The 18045-nt window shown below is 46.3% G+C and overlaps 1 protein-coding gene across 6 annotated transcripts; it reads left to right on the plus strand.

Moving 5' to 3' along the window:
- Positions 1–1509: 1509 nt before the first annotated feature.
- Positions 1510–9461, plus strand: DUSP23 (dual specificity phosphatase 23). 6 transcript variants are annotated; one of them, XM_075607797.1, is made up of 6 exons: positions 1510–1631; positions 5215–5294; positions 5596–5692; positions 6069–6395; positions 6945–7228; positions 7849–9461. In XM_075607797.1, the coding sequence occupies exons 5-6, from the start codon at positions 6959–6961 to the stop codon at positions 8032–8034; spliced, it is 456 nt and encodes a 151-aa protein (XP_075463912.1). In that variant the 5' UTR covers positions 1510–1631; positions 5215–5294; positions 5596–5692; positions 6069–6395; positions 6945–6958; the 3' UTR covers positions 8035–9461. The 6 variants fall into 6 exon arrangements, with proteins under 6 accessions (XP_075463912.1, XP_075463909.1, XP_075463906.1 ...); XM_075607791.1 differs by lacking the exon at positions 6069–6395 and having other exon boundaries at positions 1514–1631; XM_075607792.1 differs by lacking the exons at positions 1510–1631; positions 6069–6395 and adding an exon at positions 1660–1704.
- Positions 9462–18045: the final 8584 nt, after the last annotated feature.

The raw sequence follows: 18045 nt of genomic DNA on the forward strand, positions 1-18045 counted from the left end.
GCATTATTTCCTCAGGTACAGACAGTCCTCGGTTATCCAGCGGAATACGTTCTGGAAGTAGAGTTGGATAGTGAAACCGTTGTAAAGTAAGCCCCATGTTAATCTGTGGCGGTGACCGTTGGATAACGCATTCAGGTGTCGAAAAACGGCCCTTAGGGTGGCATTGTAAAGCGTTGGATATGCCATTCGTCGTAAAGTGAAACGTTGGATAACGAGGACTTCCTGTATTGCTCTGTAACTGCCACATGAGATTTAATCCTCTCTCAGGTTCCTGGTTACGCTTTCATTCCTACATTGGAAAACAAATTAAATGTATCCAAAAAAACCTGTAAGCAGGGGTTCTCAACTCCAGTCCTCAAGACCCTCCAACAGGTCAGGTGTCCAGGATATCCCTGCTTCAGCACAGGTGGCTCAATCAATGGCTCAGTCTTACTGATAATGGCACAAAACTGTGCAACAACACACGTTGCAAACTCTGCAAACATATATGCCAAGATCCCACAGCCAGTCACAACCACGGAACACTCAATGTTAAAGGATCATAATGCTGCACATCCAGGAATGTGGTTTATATGATTCAGTGCAACAAATGTGACCAAGGTTGCTACATTGGGGAAACCAGCCAAAAACTTGAAGGCAGAATGAATATGCACAGGGACTCTATACTCCATCACGAAGAAGGAAGATACTGCTCACCTGTGGGACAACACTTCTCACAACCAGATCATTCCATAAATGATTTAAAAATCAAAACCCTCAATGGAATGTTCAAACGCACCCAAGAACGGAAAACATGTGAACTCAGAATGAAAAGACTCTTTGACACAAAAAAAGAGGACTTAATGCGGATATGGGGTGTCTCACACAATCATAAATTTGTTGGAATGGTCCTCCCTGTCTCCCTGCCAATGTGCCATCCTAACTCCCCCCCGCCCCCCCCCCCCCCCAGCATCCTCTTTCCCCTATGTGCTGCTGTGTATGTACAGCCCCCCCCCCATCCCTTATTCACACCTTCCTTATCACCGTTTTATTACCATTCCAGTGTCTTCAAACATTCTTCCCTCACTCCACCTCATCTACATCTCTGTTATTTTTCTTCCCTTTCTTTTCTAATCTCTGTCTAAGTCACAGAAACCTTTGTAAACCAGTATTGATGACCTGAGGAAGCGAGGAGACCTCCCGAAAGCTTGTCCTATGACATAAATTGTTAGTCCAAATAAAAAAGGTATCACCTAATACTGAAGAACTCATTTATTCTGCAACTGGACTAACACGACTATTTCAGTTTATATATATATATATATATTTCATATAGATAGGTACATATGTATTGTAAGCTCTTCGGGGCAGTGACTCCTTTCCTTACTGCTCCTTGTATGTGTTATATTATTATGTCACGTGTATTACTGCTGTGAAGCGCTATGTACATGGATGGCGCTATATAAATAAAGATATACATACATAATAAGCATATCCGTAGCTGTTCTGCTTCCGTATAAAGATGGCAAGTGAGACATGATCCCTAAGTTCAATATGAGAATCCCTGCTATTGTGAGACAGTCCCTTGGCTCTATGCTATGACGTAAGAGAGTGGGTGTATCTTAGTGTACAGTAGTTCTCTACCCGAAACTGTAAGTATCTCAGGTTCACTCAATCAGCTGCTCACGGTGCTGAGTGTCTGTAAAGTATGCGGCACAGGGAGGGGTAATAATGCTATACGTTTGGGGAATACGGGCTGGCAGTACGGGTATGGGGGGTACGGGGGGTACTGCACCCCTCTGGGTTTATACATTTGTACATGATGGGAATGTATATGTTACTGATTCTATATGTGTTGCACCGTGAGCCAAGTAATACTTCCTGCTAATTAGGGGAGATTGATACACTGTGTATTATTATACTTTGTCATGTTGGGCGGGTAAATGGCAGATGAAGTTTAATACAGATAAATGTAAGGTTATGCATTTGGGAAACAAGAATAAACAGATGACACCAATTAAATGGGGATAAATTGGGAGAATCCTTGATGGAGAAGGATTTAGGAGTGCTTGTAGACAGCAGGCTTAGCAATAGTGTCCAATGTCATGCAGGAGCTGCAAAGGCAAACAAGATCTTATCTTGATAGGAAAAATAAGGGATGTCCCCGTGGGACTGATGCTACAACTTTGTAGGTATAGTGTGGACAAGTGGAGAGAGTCAGTAAGAAACCACCGCAGCAACAAGATAATCAATAAGTCCATTAACATATGATTGTAGACCTCTATCATTGATGGGGGGCGTTTAAAGCAAGGCTGGTAGAGATACCCCGGAGCCCTATCTGAACAGAACTCAGGAGTAAATCACAATTCCAGCTACTGCTAGCCTCACCTGCATCTTGTGATCGAGAGGTAAATCCTGCCGGTATACATCATTCCTTGAACTGAAGGACTGCCGGGTGCTGCTGTGAAGGAGCGTTGCTTGTTGCTGTGTGATGCGGTGGTGTGCTCCTGCTCGCAAATGGTGTAAAGAGGTAGGCAAATGGTGAACAGACGGCGGTCACTGCTCCACTGAAAAAACTCTCCAACCAGGCGTGTAAAACAAAAAAACTTTAATGAATCAAAACGAACAACCTCATGTCAGTGACACTCTGACGCGTTTCGTTCTGGGAACAGAACTTTATCAAAGAGACGAAACGCGTCAGAGTGTCACTGACATGAGGTTGTTCGTTTTGATTCATTAAAGTTTTTTTGTTTTACACGCCTGGTTGGAGAGTTTTTTCAGTGGAGCAGTGACCGCCGTCTGTTCACTAAGATCTTATCTTGCATTAAACGGGCAAAGGAGGGAAGTAAACATAATTATGCCCCTTTACAAAGCATTAGTAAGACCACACCTTGAGTATGGAGTACAATTTTAGGCATCAGTCCTTGGAAAAGACATTCTGGAACTAGAGAAAGTGGAGAGAAGAGCCACCAAATTAATAAAGGGGATGTACAATCTAACTTATGAAGAGAAGCTAAATTAGATCTGTTTACATTAGAAAAGACGCTTCTGAGAGGGGATATGATAACTATATACAAATATATTCGGGCATAATACAAGGAGCTTTCAAAAGTACCAGGGCAGCAGACAGATTTCTCGGGGCCCAGGACAAGAGTTACAACTCCCCCCCCTCCTCCATTATTGCGAGCCCCTCCCCCCCATTTCACACCTCACGAGCCCTCTCTAGATCCCCCCTCTTCCTTCTTCCCATGTATTTCTCACCCCTCCGTCTCACTCCCTCTTGCTCACTCACCCCCTCTCACTCTCCCCCCTCCATCAATTACCCAACTCTCACTCAATCCCCCCCCCCGGCTCACATGTATTTCTCTCCCCTGCGTCTCTCTCTTACAACCTCTTTCCCTCCATCACCCCCGCCCACTCACCCCCACCTTCCGTCAATTACCCCACTCTCACTCAATCCCACCCCACAAAACACATACCAAAAAAAACACACCCCTAAATACATACACACTCCCCCAAGCCCCAAATACATTAAAAAATAACCTCAAATACATATAATCAACCCAATACATACAAAAATACACCCCAATACATATAAAAATGCACCCCTCCCCAATACATATAAATACATCCGCCCTGCCCAACACATATAAATACACCCGCCCTGCCCAAAACATAAAAAAATACACCCACCCCCTAATACATAAAAAATACACCCCCATGCATATAATACACCCCCCAATACAAATAAAAATACACCCCCTAATACATAACAAATACACCCACCCCCCTAATACATATAAAAATACACCCCCACCCCCCAACACATATAAAAATACCGACTTACCTCGGGCCCCGGCTCTCCCCGAGATGCGGGCCTCTCCATCACTCTGTCCCACTCCGAGCTTGTAACGCTGGCGCGCGCTGGGCCTCCCTCTCATGCTGGGCCTCCCTCTCATGCTGGGCCTCCCTCTCATGCTGGGCCTCCCTCTCATGCTGGGCCTCCCTCTCATGCTGGGCCTCCCTCTCATGCTGGGCCTCCCTCTCATGCTGGGCCTAGCTTACTTCCGGCTTGCTGATATCAGAGAGGCCCAGCGAGTGTCGGCGTTAGAAGCTCGGCGTGGGACAGAGTGAGGGTGAGGCCTGCATACGGGTGAGAGCCGGGGCCTGGCAGTGAGAGGACCGGCAGCCGGGCCTGGCCAGAAGTCGGGCCCAACTTGCAGCGCCAGCCAGGCCCCCCGCAGCCACCGGGCCCGGGTCACCAGTCCCGACTGTCCCCCTCTGTCGGTGGCCCTGAAAATAACTGTTCATCCCAAGGGCTGTACCAACGACCCGGGGGCATCCCTTTAAGGTTGGAGGAAAGGAGATTTCACCAGCAACAAAGGAAAGGGTTCTTTACAGTAGGGGCAGTTACAATGTGGGATTCATTACCCATGGAGACTGGGATGGCAGATACAATAGATATCTTTAAAAAAAGGCTGGAATCTTTTTAGAAAGGAAAGGTATACAGGGATATACCAAATAAGTAAACATGGGAAGGATGCTGATCCAGGGAGAAATGTAATTGCTTATATTTGGAGTCAGGAAGGAATTTATTTATTTATTTATTTATTTTTCCTCTGGATCAACATACTGTAAATAGCGATATAGGGTAAGTATCTGTCATCTAAATTTAGCATAGGTTGAACTTGATGGATGTGTCTTTTTTTCAACCTCTGTAACTATATAATTGTGTTCATAAGCGCTTATTCGTGTGCTTTACTTACATAAATACGTAAGAGTTAAGGCAGCTTCTATCAGGTATGTGCAACACGGCTGTGGTCTTACTCTACATTCCACCCAGGATATCTCCGTGGGCTGCCTCAGAGGAGCCGGCTTCTGGCAGCTTATTTAGGGAGTAACAAGAACCTCCATATAGCGATTTTGCTATTATTAGTATTGCGGCTGGAATACTAACTGGGAATTATTTCTTGTAGTTTAAATACAAATTCCCTTTGCTTTGCTCAGAGATCAGTTCTATTTCCCCAGGAAAACACCCCAGGTTATTACTCCGAGACACAGGCCACAGTGACGTTATTCTATGGATGTATTTTTTTAGCTATATTTTGTACTTTACGTGTGATTTTTTCCTTTAGATGATATAATCCTATCACTGACAGCCAAGGTCATAGTTTGCATGTAAATATTTGCACACACCGAGGTATGTTGACTTGAACTGGCTTTTTTATGTGATAGTATGTGTTGACGGTGCTTGGGCCTGGATAAACGAGTGTGCCGGTTTTGCAGTAGCTTTCCTAGTGCCTGACCTTCACAAGGTATGTATCTGTTTTTGCTTTCCAGTTGGATTCTATTTTTGCATCTTAATGGGGCTTTGCTACTTTTACACATCAACTGCTGGTTAGGGTTGAAGGGACAGAACAGACTCGGTGGAGTTAGGTTTCACTGCTTCTCATACTAGCTATCCATATATGTACCTTGCCCAGTATGTAGAAGTGTGGCTGCTGTTGGTCTGAGCGCTGGACTGTGGTCCATCTCTTGTCTCGGCCATCAGCACTTATATAATTCTCCTGCTCTCCAGCTCCCTTAAAACAACTAACCTCTCTTTAACCTTTTCAGTGCCTGAGGTCCAGTGGCCACTTCCGCTTCGATCCGTTGGACTGGTCTGCTCGATCATCCCCCTAGAAAACGTTGTAATGTTGCCATGACAAACTAGGTACGGTCAGAAGGGCGCCGTGACGCTTAACCCAGCAATACCACCACACATTTTTCATTTCATTTTTCCCCCCAGTATTTGTTCCTGGGACACTTACAGTTTTCGAGACCAGTGCACTTCCTACATTAGGTATTTAAATATGTCAGCCACGGACACTCAATGGTACTCCACAATGTCAGCAAGTTGTGGCTTCCCATTGGCTCACAGTTTGGCCGCCTTTTTGATTTCCAGAGAGAGGAATAGAACATGGCACCTAAAACTGTACGTATCTCAGGGACCAGGGGACCCACAGTTGTAGGGCAGGACGCCCCCCATCCAGTTAGAATACTGTAAAATAAAAATAAAAAACTGAGCGTCCGGGATTGTTGTTTTACAGTGTAACTTGGCTACCTTCACCCAAGTGGTCAGGAAAGTAACTCTCGTGTGGCCCTCGGCTTGCTGATCACGACCTCTCTGTATACGCTGTGCCCGTCGTCCTGTTCTCCATCTTCAAATCTTGATTAGTTTTGTCTTCCGGGAAAACTGAACTGCAATGAGCCCAGTCTGTGGTCATGCAAAGACCCTACTGAGAACTTCAATCTCACACAGGACCCAACGCCTGCAGTCAACTCCCGGGGATTGCTACATTTTCATGGCTGGATCTCCCAGAATCCTCTACTTTGCTCTTTCTGTGGCCATCGGGATAGAAAACTGACCGTAGCACGTAATATATATTAGTTGCAAGTTGCTGTGATTCCAAAATTGCACTTGTCAGGACCACTAATAAAATATTTGACATTAACATTAATCAGGAAATGAATAGATTGTTCCTGATTTTTAAAAAATCTATTTGATTTAATAACAGGAAAGGTACAACATAAATATTTGTTGTGCAGTATATTTACACACACTGGCATGAAATAGTAGAGTTACATGCCAACATAAAAAGGTTGGAATCTCTCAGGTTGATCCAGTCCAAGAATTACACATCGAAATTGCACGTAGCATGAAATATTATACTATTTATTTCTATCTTTGAAACTAAAAAAAAAGCAGAAAACAAGAAGGTAAGCAAAATATAATGAGAAGACATAACTGTAAAATATTTTGGGGCAAATTTACTAAGCAATGATTTCCACAATACACCCGCCGGGCATCAGAAGGCACCTTACAACCTGTCCACTTCAATGAGCCATTAGTCGTCTTCCAGTGCTGGAAGATGTCTTACTGACTAGCACCGCTAAGTAGACATGGACTATTTGTTGTATTCCAGGCAGACCAGGAAGGATGCCGTCAGTGCCCCCTCATAACTTCTCCTGGGTGGAGCCCGGGCTGTTGGCTGGCATGGCGATGCCACGTCTCCCCGCTCACTATGAATACCTGTACGAGAATGGCATCCAGCACCTGGTAATCCTGACCGAGCATAAACCTCCGTACCACGACACGTGCCCCAACATCAGCCTCCACCGCATTCGAATTCAGGACTTCTGCCCTCCCAGCCTGGAGCAAATCAAGTGTTTCCTCAAGATTGTGGAGGAGGCGAAAGCTAAGGGAGAGGTGAGTGCACACGTCTGTCTGAGTGCACGCGTGTGTATCCGATGTACACGTGTGTCTGTGCATCCAATGTGGTTGGGAACCGTAGGTTTAACTATGAGGTCGGGTGCCATGTTGGCATGCTACCTGGTAAATTAATAAGGTTATGTAACATACATCTTGGATTAAAACAATGTTCTTAAGTGAGGACCTGGTGCTGAATCTCTGTAATAAGAAGAGGCAGTAAGAGGTATGTGTCCTTGATAACTGTCCAAGGTAAAGTGATGAGAGGTTTGTGTCCAATCATTTCCTCCCGCAGAGATATGTGTGTCAGGGGCCAGTGTCCCCAACTATTCATATTTATTTCTAAACTTTCAGCACACTCGCAGGGCAGTAACATAACTTCCAAAAACATTGATTTGACATTAACACTTATTGGTAGAGATGCTCCAGTGAGTTCGTAGTGTGTGTGAGAGAGGTATGTGTTCCTGATGTCTCAGTGGGAAGAGGGTGCAGGTTCTGTGTCGACGATCAGGAGGTACACGACTTGTAGATAAATTGCTGCAAACCTTTTATGTCTTTGTCTTCCAGCCTTTGCGTCTTCCCTCCATCCTGTTCTACTAATCCTTTGCTTCTTCCTCCAGGGAGTTGGCGTTCATTGCATGCACGGACACGGCAGGACGGGCACCATGCTGGCATGCTACCTGGTGAAAGCCAAGAAGATTACCGGCGCCGATGCCATAAACGAGATCAGAAAACTCCGGCGCGGGTCTATAGAGACGACAGAGCAGGAGAAAGTCATCGTTCAGTTCCATCAGCACATCAAGTGAAGCCACGGCGTGGCGATCCCAGGAGTGGAGGGGATCCTAGGAGTGGGGGGGATCCCAGGAGGGGGGGGGAGAATCCCAGGAGTGGGATCCCAGGAGTGAGAAGGGGGGGAATCCCAGGAGTGGGGGGATCCCAGGAGTGGGGGGGGGGAATCCCAGGAGTGGGGGGATCCCAGGAGTGGAGGAGATCCCAGGAGTGGGGAGGGAATCCCAGGAGTGGGAACCCAGGAGTTAGGGGATCGGGGAGACCTTCAGGAATTTGCTGAGGAGAAGAGATTTGCTAGCCACCATAATCCTGAAGCACAGTGCTATTTTTGATAAGATGTAATATATGCTGATTTTTTCCTCTACTTTTTTCTTGGCGTCCTTCAAATATATTAATGTGATCGTCCCTTTGTGATGTCTGCCCAAAGCCTCTCATGTTGCCAGGTTCAGGAGGGGCTGGGGGAGGGGGAAGGACGGTGAGCTTTGGATAGGTGCCAACCCTGGAACCCCACATGGCATCCCTAACCCCTTCTGCCACGCAGAGCATGGGCAGGGCCTTAAATACCCCATGGCTGTGGAGACGGGAAAGATTTGCTGTGTGTTCTTCGGTTAAGCGAGAACAAAGCGGCTTAGCTGGGGTATTATTTACTCACAGCCGGCCTTAAATCATCTTTATGTCTATTAACTGCTTCACTGCTGCAGAGGGAGTGAAGCCCATTCCCTCCTTCTACACAAGCGGCTCAGAGAGGCGCCTCGAGCCTCTGTGCAATCCTGGAGCCTAGAAATCCCTGCACTACCGAGGTCTGCCTTCCGAGATACACAAAGGGCACGGCCGCAGTGGGGCAACGCTAATATGCAGAACAGGGATGGCTGTGACGGTAGGCGTAGATGTGACTGCTTTTAATAAAGGTTAAGCCTGCCATTACCCCTACCTGACAGTTATACATTTCTATTATGTTATAGATATCTCTGTATTATGTAGCCGGGTTCCAGCCATTCAGGGACCAGGTGTTAATTCTGCGTTTGGGAGAAATGTTGCAAGTCGCTTCTGTCCTTTCCATGAAGCTGTTTTTATGTAACCAAAATGATGTTGCATATCAGGGGCTGGCTCATATTGAAGGCACCTGACCTTATGCCTCCCTTACTGTATCCATGCTGTGCCGTGGGGTATGAAAGTGGGGAGGGAGGCTCCTGCTAGTTCTGTGGATGAGAGGGAAGAGGTTGCTGAACTGGACCTGAAGGTATTGCTGTTGCTGTGCCGGTTCCAGGCATAAGGTGCCGGTCCAATCCAATTCCTGTGGGATAGTGTGTGGGAGAAGAGCAGGGACAATCTCTTCTGAGAGGTCCCGGCCCCTGGTTCCCCAGTTCCCCAATTGGGAGTGTGTGTTGTCTGTACGGACAGCTGTGGACATTATTTACCAATAAATTCACTTTTAATAACTGTTGCTCTGCCTGGCGAGTTGATCCCTGGTGTGTCAGTCCTGCTCTCCCGTAACAATGGCCAACTCCAGTCCTCAAGGGCCACCAACAGGTCAGGTTTTCAGGATATCCCAGCTTTAGCACAGGTGGCTCAATCAGTGGCTTAGTCTTTGATTGAGCCACCTTTACTGAAGCAGGCATATCCTGAAAACCTGACCTGTTGGTGGCCCTTGAGGACTGGAGTTGGCCACTCCTGGATGTAGAAACATATGAACATGGAGTACTTACGGGTGAACACACATGGCGAATGACAGTAATGTAACCTGTCACTAAGTTAAATGACATTGATCCTGGTTTTCAGGTAGCAACGTTGGTGCGTCCGTGTTACAGAATATTAGAGACAGGCTTCTCCCTTACTGCAGCAAGACTAGGAAGCAGATTTGCACAGGTTACACTTCTCTATCGTTCTTGCCATTTGTTTTATTAAACCCCCATTAGCAAATGAAGACAGGATAATACTTGGAGCCCTCGTGTTATTGACTCAAACGGATTCCCCGTCCTGTGGCTGAAGCATGTAAAGTGTATTGTACGATCCACGGGTGAATCAGCAGCAGTGGCCTTCCGGAGAACCAGGAATCTCAAAGGATTGTGGGTAATACACCAGTAGTGAGCCTCGAAGCATAATATTTAAAGTGAGCTTTTAAGTGAGGAGATATAGTTAGACTATAGTTTGACTAGAGGTGACTGGGGACTGCATCCTACTGTACATGGCAACAAACGGTGATCTATTCTGATCACAATATGATCCCTGCTGTTTAGTCTGCGCACACACACTTAGATCAACAAAGCTCCATGCAGCATTACCTACCTCTGGCATCATGAACCTGCTTTTCACCTCCACTTGGTTCTTTCTCATGGCCTCATTGAAATGTTATGCTCTCTATCCGATACAAACGCCTCCCTCCTGGCCCACACCCAACATCACCATACACCCTGGATTACTCAAAAGCCTTGCACCATCTACTGAATGTTGGTGGAGAACCCTGAAAACCAGCACACCAACCACCGCACACTCAATTGGCAAACATCATAAAGTAACAACTTGCAAACAACTACTCAAATTTCTACTCGTACTATTACTCTCTTTAGCAGGTGATATTGAATCTAAAACATACAGAACACCTACAAGCTCAAATTGAACCCCCAAAATACCCACAACATATATATAAGCATATAAGTTTCACAGAGGAGTGCTACTGAGCATGGCAATATATATTTAAAACCAGAGACATAACATAAAACACAGACAAAGCTCAGTGCACATCCAGAAAAACTTATATACGGTACAGTGCCTAAATATACATGTATAAATAACTAATAAATAAAATGGTCTTTTAGTTTAACATTTTGGCCAAATTGTTGTAAGCCCTTGAGCCAAACTTCACGGCAGACCACGTTTCAAGGGTCCCTACACTAATATAAATTCTTAATAACCTGTGCATTGCCAGGAAGAATGATTTATAATAAATCTGTCAATATAAGTTGCAAAAGTTCTTCCTGGCAATGCACAGGTTATTAAGAATTTATATTAGTGTAGGGACCCTTGAAACGTGGTCTGCCGTGAAGTTTGGCTCAAGGGCTTACAACAATTTGGCCAAAATGTTAAACTAAAAGACCATTTTATTTATTAGTTATTTATACATGTATATTTAGGCACTGTACCGTATATAAGTTTTTCTGGATGTGCACTGAGCTTTGTCTGTGTTTTATGTTATGTCTCTGATATTGAATCTAACCCAGGCCCTCCCAATTCAACTTTGTCTCACACCCCTGACAATACCCCCTTCAAATTCCAAAAAGGGCTATCTGTCGCCCATATAAATATCGGGAGTCTACTGCCCAAACTGGATGAACTAAGGGCATGGTGCCTAGTGCATAAACCCAAAGCCATCGTTCTTACAGAAACATGGCTAACCCCTAAAACCACTGATGCAAATATCGCCATTCAGGAATACTCCATTTCTAGGAGAGATAGGTCAAAGAGAGGAGGAGGGGTGTTATTTTATATTTCAGACACCTTACAATTTACACTGTTAAATTGCCCCCCAAGCCCAACCTCTTTTGAAATCCTAGTTGGCAGAATATGCCTCCCTTTTATAAGCCCGTCTTGCTAGCTGGCATCTACCGCCCCCCTAAAGCCCCCCTACAATCTCTGACTGATATCACCCAGTTTCTTGGCTCCATTTCCTCTCTGAATGAGAAGAGTGAGCTGCTAGTTCTTGGGGATTTCAACTTCAATTGGCTTGACCCTAAAAACCACAAAATCCACACACAAATTAAATCGCTTAACCTATCGCAACTCATTTCCCAACCCACACGGACAAACCTGAAATCTCACAAACATTCCTTGCTAGACTGGATTCTCTCCTCAAACCCCAGCAGAATCCAATCCTCTGGCATCCTTCCTGACATTTTCAGTGACCATGCAATAGTGTACTGTGTAAGGAAAATTAAACCGCCCCAATCAAGCCCTAAAGTTCTCCTCACTAGAACATTCAGAAACTTTAACCCACAACAGTTTCTGGATGACCTTACCAACTGCCCTTGGCACAGAATCGATTTAATTCCTGACCCTGATTCTGCGCTCGGCTATTTCCAATCCGAGTTCTTAAAACTCTGTGATACCCATGCTCCACTACGCATAAAAAGAGTACGGGAGGCCCACCTTCCATGGGTTACACCTGACCTTATAGCACTCTACCAGTTCAGGGATGCCTTGTGGAAAAGCCACAAAGTAACTGGCACTACCAAGGATCTTAACTACAGATGCCTGCGGAACATGTGCACAAGGCAAACAAGGCATGCAAAAGCACAATATTACTCTGACAATCTCCACCAGAACACATCAAACCCAGCTTACTTCTGGAAGGTTATCAACAACATATTCCAGCCTCCTAACCATCAACAACCAAGTAATATCACTAAGGAGGATATTACTCTGACAAACCCCACTGACATTGCAAATGCATTCAATGATTACTTTGTGGGATGTGCCACTAACTTATTAGCAAAACGCAGCCCAAACCACAAACCTGAATCTCATCCTGGGAGTACCCCTATAGCCCCACCCCCTCCCAACATTGCCCACAATTTTCAATTTGGCCCAGTATCCAAAGAGAAGATTACACAAGCGCTCCTCAAACTAAAACTAAGCAGCCAATGTGGACCTGACTTACTACAATCTAGGTTCCTACGACTTGGTGCCCCAGCCATTGCCAAACCAATTGCTTCCATAGTCAACTCTATCCTGTCTGCAGGCCATATCCCTAAGACCTGGAAAGCTGCCAGAGTTGTCCCAATCTTCAAAAGTGGGGACAAAAACACTATCTCCCTTCTCCCAATCCTATCCAAAGTCATGGAAAAATGTGTCCACTCCCAATTAAGCGATTACTATAACAAGACAAATTTCCCTAGCCAATTCCAATCTGGCTTTCGCCCCAAACACTCCACCGTAACTACCCTGCTAAAAGTTTGCAATGAAATCCAGTGTGGAATGGAACGGGGACAACTCACTGGTGCAGTATTCCTAGATTTTGCAAAGGCTTTTGATACTGCTGATGCTATCCTGCTTAACAAACTCCAGAGCTCTGGAATAGGGAAGCATGCTTTAAACTGGTTTCAGTCCTACCTATCAGGTAGATCCCAACATGTGTCCATCTCTGGCTCTAACTCTAACCCCCATGATATCACCTGTGTTGTCCCACATGGCTCTGTTCTGGGGCCACTACTCTTCTCAGTGTTCATCAATGATCTCCCCACAGCTTGTAAGGAAGCCTCAATACACATGTATGCAGATGACACAATCCTATATGCACACAGCCATAGCCTCTCTGACCTTCAACACATACTGCAGTCTGACTTTTTGAGTCTCGAAAACTGGATTTCCCAAAACAAACTGTTTTTAAACACTGACAAGACTGTAACAATGGTATTTGGGACCAAGACTAAATTTTTAAAGCTTCCAGCGACTGAGCTCCAGATTACAACCAACACTAACACCACCCTAACCCCTGTCACTAGTTTTAAATACCTGGGCTTGTGGTTTGACTCCCACTTAACATTCAGGATGCACATTGATACCCTGACAACCAAGACCTATGCCAAACTAGGGGTACTTTACAGGAACAAATCCTCCCTAAGTCTCCTGGTCAGAAAGCGTATCGCACAGCAGATGCTAATGCCAATTATTGACTATGGAGACATAGTTTATGGCTCGGCAACTCAATCCCACCTTAGCAAACTTGACACCCTCTACAATTCAATTTGTCATTGTGTTCTCCAATGCAACTATAACACTCATCACTGCGAAATGCTCAAAGAACTAGATTGGTCATCACTCGAGTGTAGGCGCAAAGTTCACCTTTCCTGTCTTGCCTTCAAATTCTTTCTGGGCAAGCTACCCAGCTATCTGAACAAGCTTCTCACCCCTACTATATGCAGCACCTATCACCTGAGATCAGACTCCAAAAGACTGTTCACGGTCCCAAGGCTCAACAAAGTATCCGGCCGTTCCTCCTTCTCTTACCGTGCACCCCAAAACTGGAACAATCTACCAGAGACTCTCACAGCCAACACCAGTTTAAGTTCTTTCAAATCTAAGGCTGTCTCACACTTTAACCTGGTCTGTAACTGTTTCATTCGCCCATAATATATATTTTCTTTAACTGTGCACGCAATGTCTTGTATATAATGTATACCCTGCTCATTTATGTAACTATTTGTAACCATGTATTTGTCATCATAACTCTGTGCCCAGGACATACGTGAAAACGAGAGGTAACTCTCAATGCATTACTTCCTGGTAACACATTTTATAAATAAATAAATAAATAATATGGCTGGGTCCCCGCTGCCTGCTGCGTGCGCTGCAGGGACAGAACCGCCCCTCAATGGGCCTAGGCCCACTCCCTGCCTTGGCCGCTGCGTTGCGCGAGCAGATTTGTCTGAAGACAGGAAAACTGTTCAGGACTTGCGACGGAGCGCTGGCCACACCCCCCGGCGGTTCAGCCAATGAGGGCGAACCTGCCGGGTAACGGCCACGCCCCTTTTTCTTTCCCCCTGCAGCTCACCGCAGACCGGGGATCACAGCTGCACGCGCCACCAGCCTGGCAGGCGCGCGTGCAGCGCCGACACCGGGGCCTCAGCCTTAGTGTCAGAGCTCTCGGTGACGCCTAAGACGCAGCGGTTTAGTGAGGTCGCTAATTCTAGCTCAGTGCTGCATAGCAACAAATGTGAGTAACGCACCTGTCCTACCACCATTTATTTATAATAATAATCGCTGCAATAACTTCAAATCACTCCGCTCTGTGACCCTCACCCCGCCAACCCTACCCATGTGCTGTCATACGCTGTAATCTGGTTCAACACTTTCCACATTTACAGCACAACCCAAAATATGATGTAGTCATATTTAACTCCTTCGCTACCGGTAGGGTTGCCAGGTGTCCAATATTGAACCAGACTGTCCAGTAAAACCAGTATTACCTCTCTGGACATAGTGACCTGACCGGCTTGGATTGGGGGAGGGGGGTTCAGGGCTGTTGGTAGGGGGCTGGGCAGCTTCCTCCATCCCGTTTGGCTGCTGCTGGGTAATGCAGCCAATCAGGAGGAGGTGTCAGGGGCCTGGGGCCAAGGAGAGGAGGAAACAGCATGGAGCGGTGAGAGAGGTGTGTGTCTCGAGGACGTTAGTTACAACTTTCACCATTGTGTCGAGTAATTTTGGAGAAGCCGCCTGGCACCCCTAGCTACTGGAGGCATGAAATGTGTTGCAGGCCCATCTGACAACTGCAGCGTTACTGAAGGTGCACTCTCTAATAGTCGGACAGTTGCATTTCTTAGGGGCCTGTGAATAGGGAAGTGTTTTATTTCCCCCTATCCCACCCTGTCCTTACCAGAGAACCTATAAAGATAAGGGGGGGGGCGGGGGGGGGGGGGGGTGGGGGGAGTGGGGGGGGGGGGAGGGAGAAGGGGGGTGGGGGTTCTGGCTGTTAAAGGAACACAGAGTGACATCACACACAAGGGAGCAGCCAAAGGAAATCACACCCCTCCCAAGTCTCACTTTAAAATATAAATACAAACGCTTATATGTGTCAGCTTTGGTCAAATCCCCCAGATGAGAATGAGTTCACTTAGGCTGTAAGTGGGACTGCTCCGGGAGCGGGACCCCAAGCCACGCCACACCCTAACGTACGTGTAAATATCACATCTCCTGGACTACGAAAGGTGTACGTGGGGTTGCCCCTTGTCCCTCCATGTTTAAATATGTTTTTACAAAGCTGTATTTTGGGGTCTGTTTCCCCCCCTCTCATTTTTTCCCTGCTCACAATTGTTTTTTAAAACTATGTAATTGTCTTATTTTAGAGCGAGCCCAAAACCTAAATTAAAGTGGCTGCCAATCCCCCCTCAATCAGTACACCTCAACGAACCTTATCTGAGAAGATTGACAACTCTTGTTACAGAGAGGATCCTTTGTAGTCTGTGTGGAAAACAGCTCTGTGCTGCCTAGTGTAGAGGGGCAAACATTAATTCCCTAGGGCAGGGGGTCAAGAGCCACCAACAGGTCAGGTTTTTGGGATACCCCTGCTTCAGTACAGGTGGCCCCTGTGCTGAAGCAGGGATATCCCGAAAACCTGACCTGTTGGCGGGGCTTGAGGACTGGAGATGGTTACCCCTGCACTAGGGGCTGATCAGGCTAACCGCTCCCATCCTGAGCAAAACGGAAGTGGAGTTCCCTCAAATTCTGTATCCGTGGACCCGCCACGTCAAGCAATTGCTACAGGAGCAATCACATGTGGTAGACGTGGCAGGCGGTCCACGGGCACTGAAAAAGGTTCAATGAAAATAAATAAGGTTAGTAACCTGCTAGGACACACAACCCCTGCAAGCTCAGAACCCCACCACACCTATTTGTGCCACCCTATATATATTTGTGCCACCCTATATATATTTGTGCCACCCTATATATATATATTTGTGCCACCCTATATATATATATATTTGTGCCACCCTATATATATATATATTTGTGCCACCCTATATATATTTGTGCCACCCTGTATATATTTGTGCCACCTGTGACAAACGGCTTACTCCGGGGCTCCGCCGTCTGTCCGGGACTGTTAGAACACGGTCTTTTAGGGTAGGTTAAATGATGAGACGTCACGTACTGTTCCTTTAAACAGGCTATGCCTGGTTTATTCAGTCCCAGGCACTGAGACTGCCACAGTTTAAACAGAAAACAAAGCCAAACAAAAAGCTGCTCGTCTGAGCGATAACTTAAACTTAGATGTCCCTGACTCAGAGTTGGAAGTGGCTTGTCCACTTCCACCAACAAAATAAGTACCTTTGCAGTCTTTAGACAAACTAACAGAATGAATGAAGCGATTTGGGAAAGAGGCTTTCTCACCCCTCTGCAGTTCAGCAGCCTTCCAGGCTCTTGGGCGGGGCTCAGAGGAAACAGGAAACAGGTCTTATATACCTGAACTCTAATCAGCATGACAGGTGACAGAAAACAGGCAGCAGACAAACTGTGGAATGGAGTGCCTGTACCACGAGGCTGCCCTGTTCAGCTTAGACAGGACAGAAACTGTTCAGTATCCTGGGAGCCCTGTATATGGAGTTTATTACCAACCCCTGGTTTCTGTCACATATCCTCCCCCCCAGCTCAGACCTCGAGGGGTGAGCGACCATGGATATTAGGGAGTGCATCCTTGACAACCCGTCGGCATTGCCATGTTTGTGCCCCGACCTGTGTTCCACAGAAAATTTAAAGGGCTGTAGGCTTAGGAACCACCTGGTCACCCTAGCGTTCTTCTCCCTATTTTGACACATCCAGGTAAGGGGTGCATGATCTGTGACCAATCGGAACTTTCTCCCCAACAGATAATACTTGAGTGTCTCTACAGCCCACTTTATTGCGAGACACTCTTTCTCGACTATGGAGTAATTTTTCTCATGGGGATTTAGTTTCCTACTTAAATAAAGGATGGGGTGCTCCTCCCCTTGAGACTCCTGGGAGAGTACCGCCCCCAGCCCTACCTCAGATGCGTCGGTTTGGACTACGAACTCTTTGGAGAAGTCAGGTGTGACCAACACTGGTTGGGCACAGAGAGCTTCTTTCAGGCTTCTAAAGGCCTGTTCGGCTTCGGGGGACCACTTTACCATTAGCGGTCCTCTTGCTTTTGTGAGGTCGGTTAGTGGGGTTGCCTTAGTTGCAAAATTGGGAATAAACCTTCTATAGTACCCAATTAACCCCAAAAAGGTCCTTACTTGTTTTTTTGTAACTGGCCTTGGCCAATTTTGTATCGCCTCCACTTTGAGTGTTTGGGGTTTGAGTAAACCTCTGCCAATAGAATATCCCAGATACTTGGCCTCCTCCAGACCAATAGTGCATTTAGCGGGGTTAGCAGTTAGTCCAGCAGACCGAACTGCGTCGAGCACAGCTTGGACCTTTGGAAGGTGGGACTGCCAATCTTCACTATGGATTACCACATCATCCAGGTAGGCGGCAGCGTACCGAACATGTGGTTTTAAAATTTTATCCATCATTCT

Source organism: Ascaphus truei, chromosome 7 (assembly GCF_040206685.1).
Source record: "Ascaphus truei isolate aAscTru1 chromosome 7, aAscTru1.hap1, whole genome shotgun sequence".
NCBI classification, from domain to species: domain Eukaryota; kingdom Metazoa; phylum Chordata; class Amphibia; order Anura; family Ascaphidae; genus Ascaphus; species Ascaphus truei.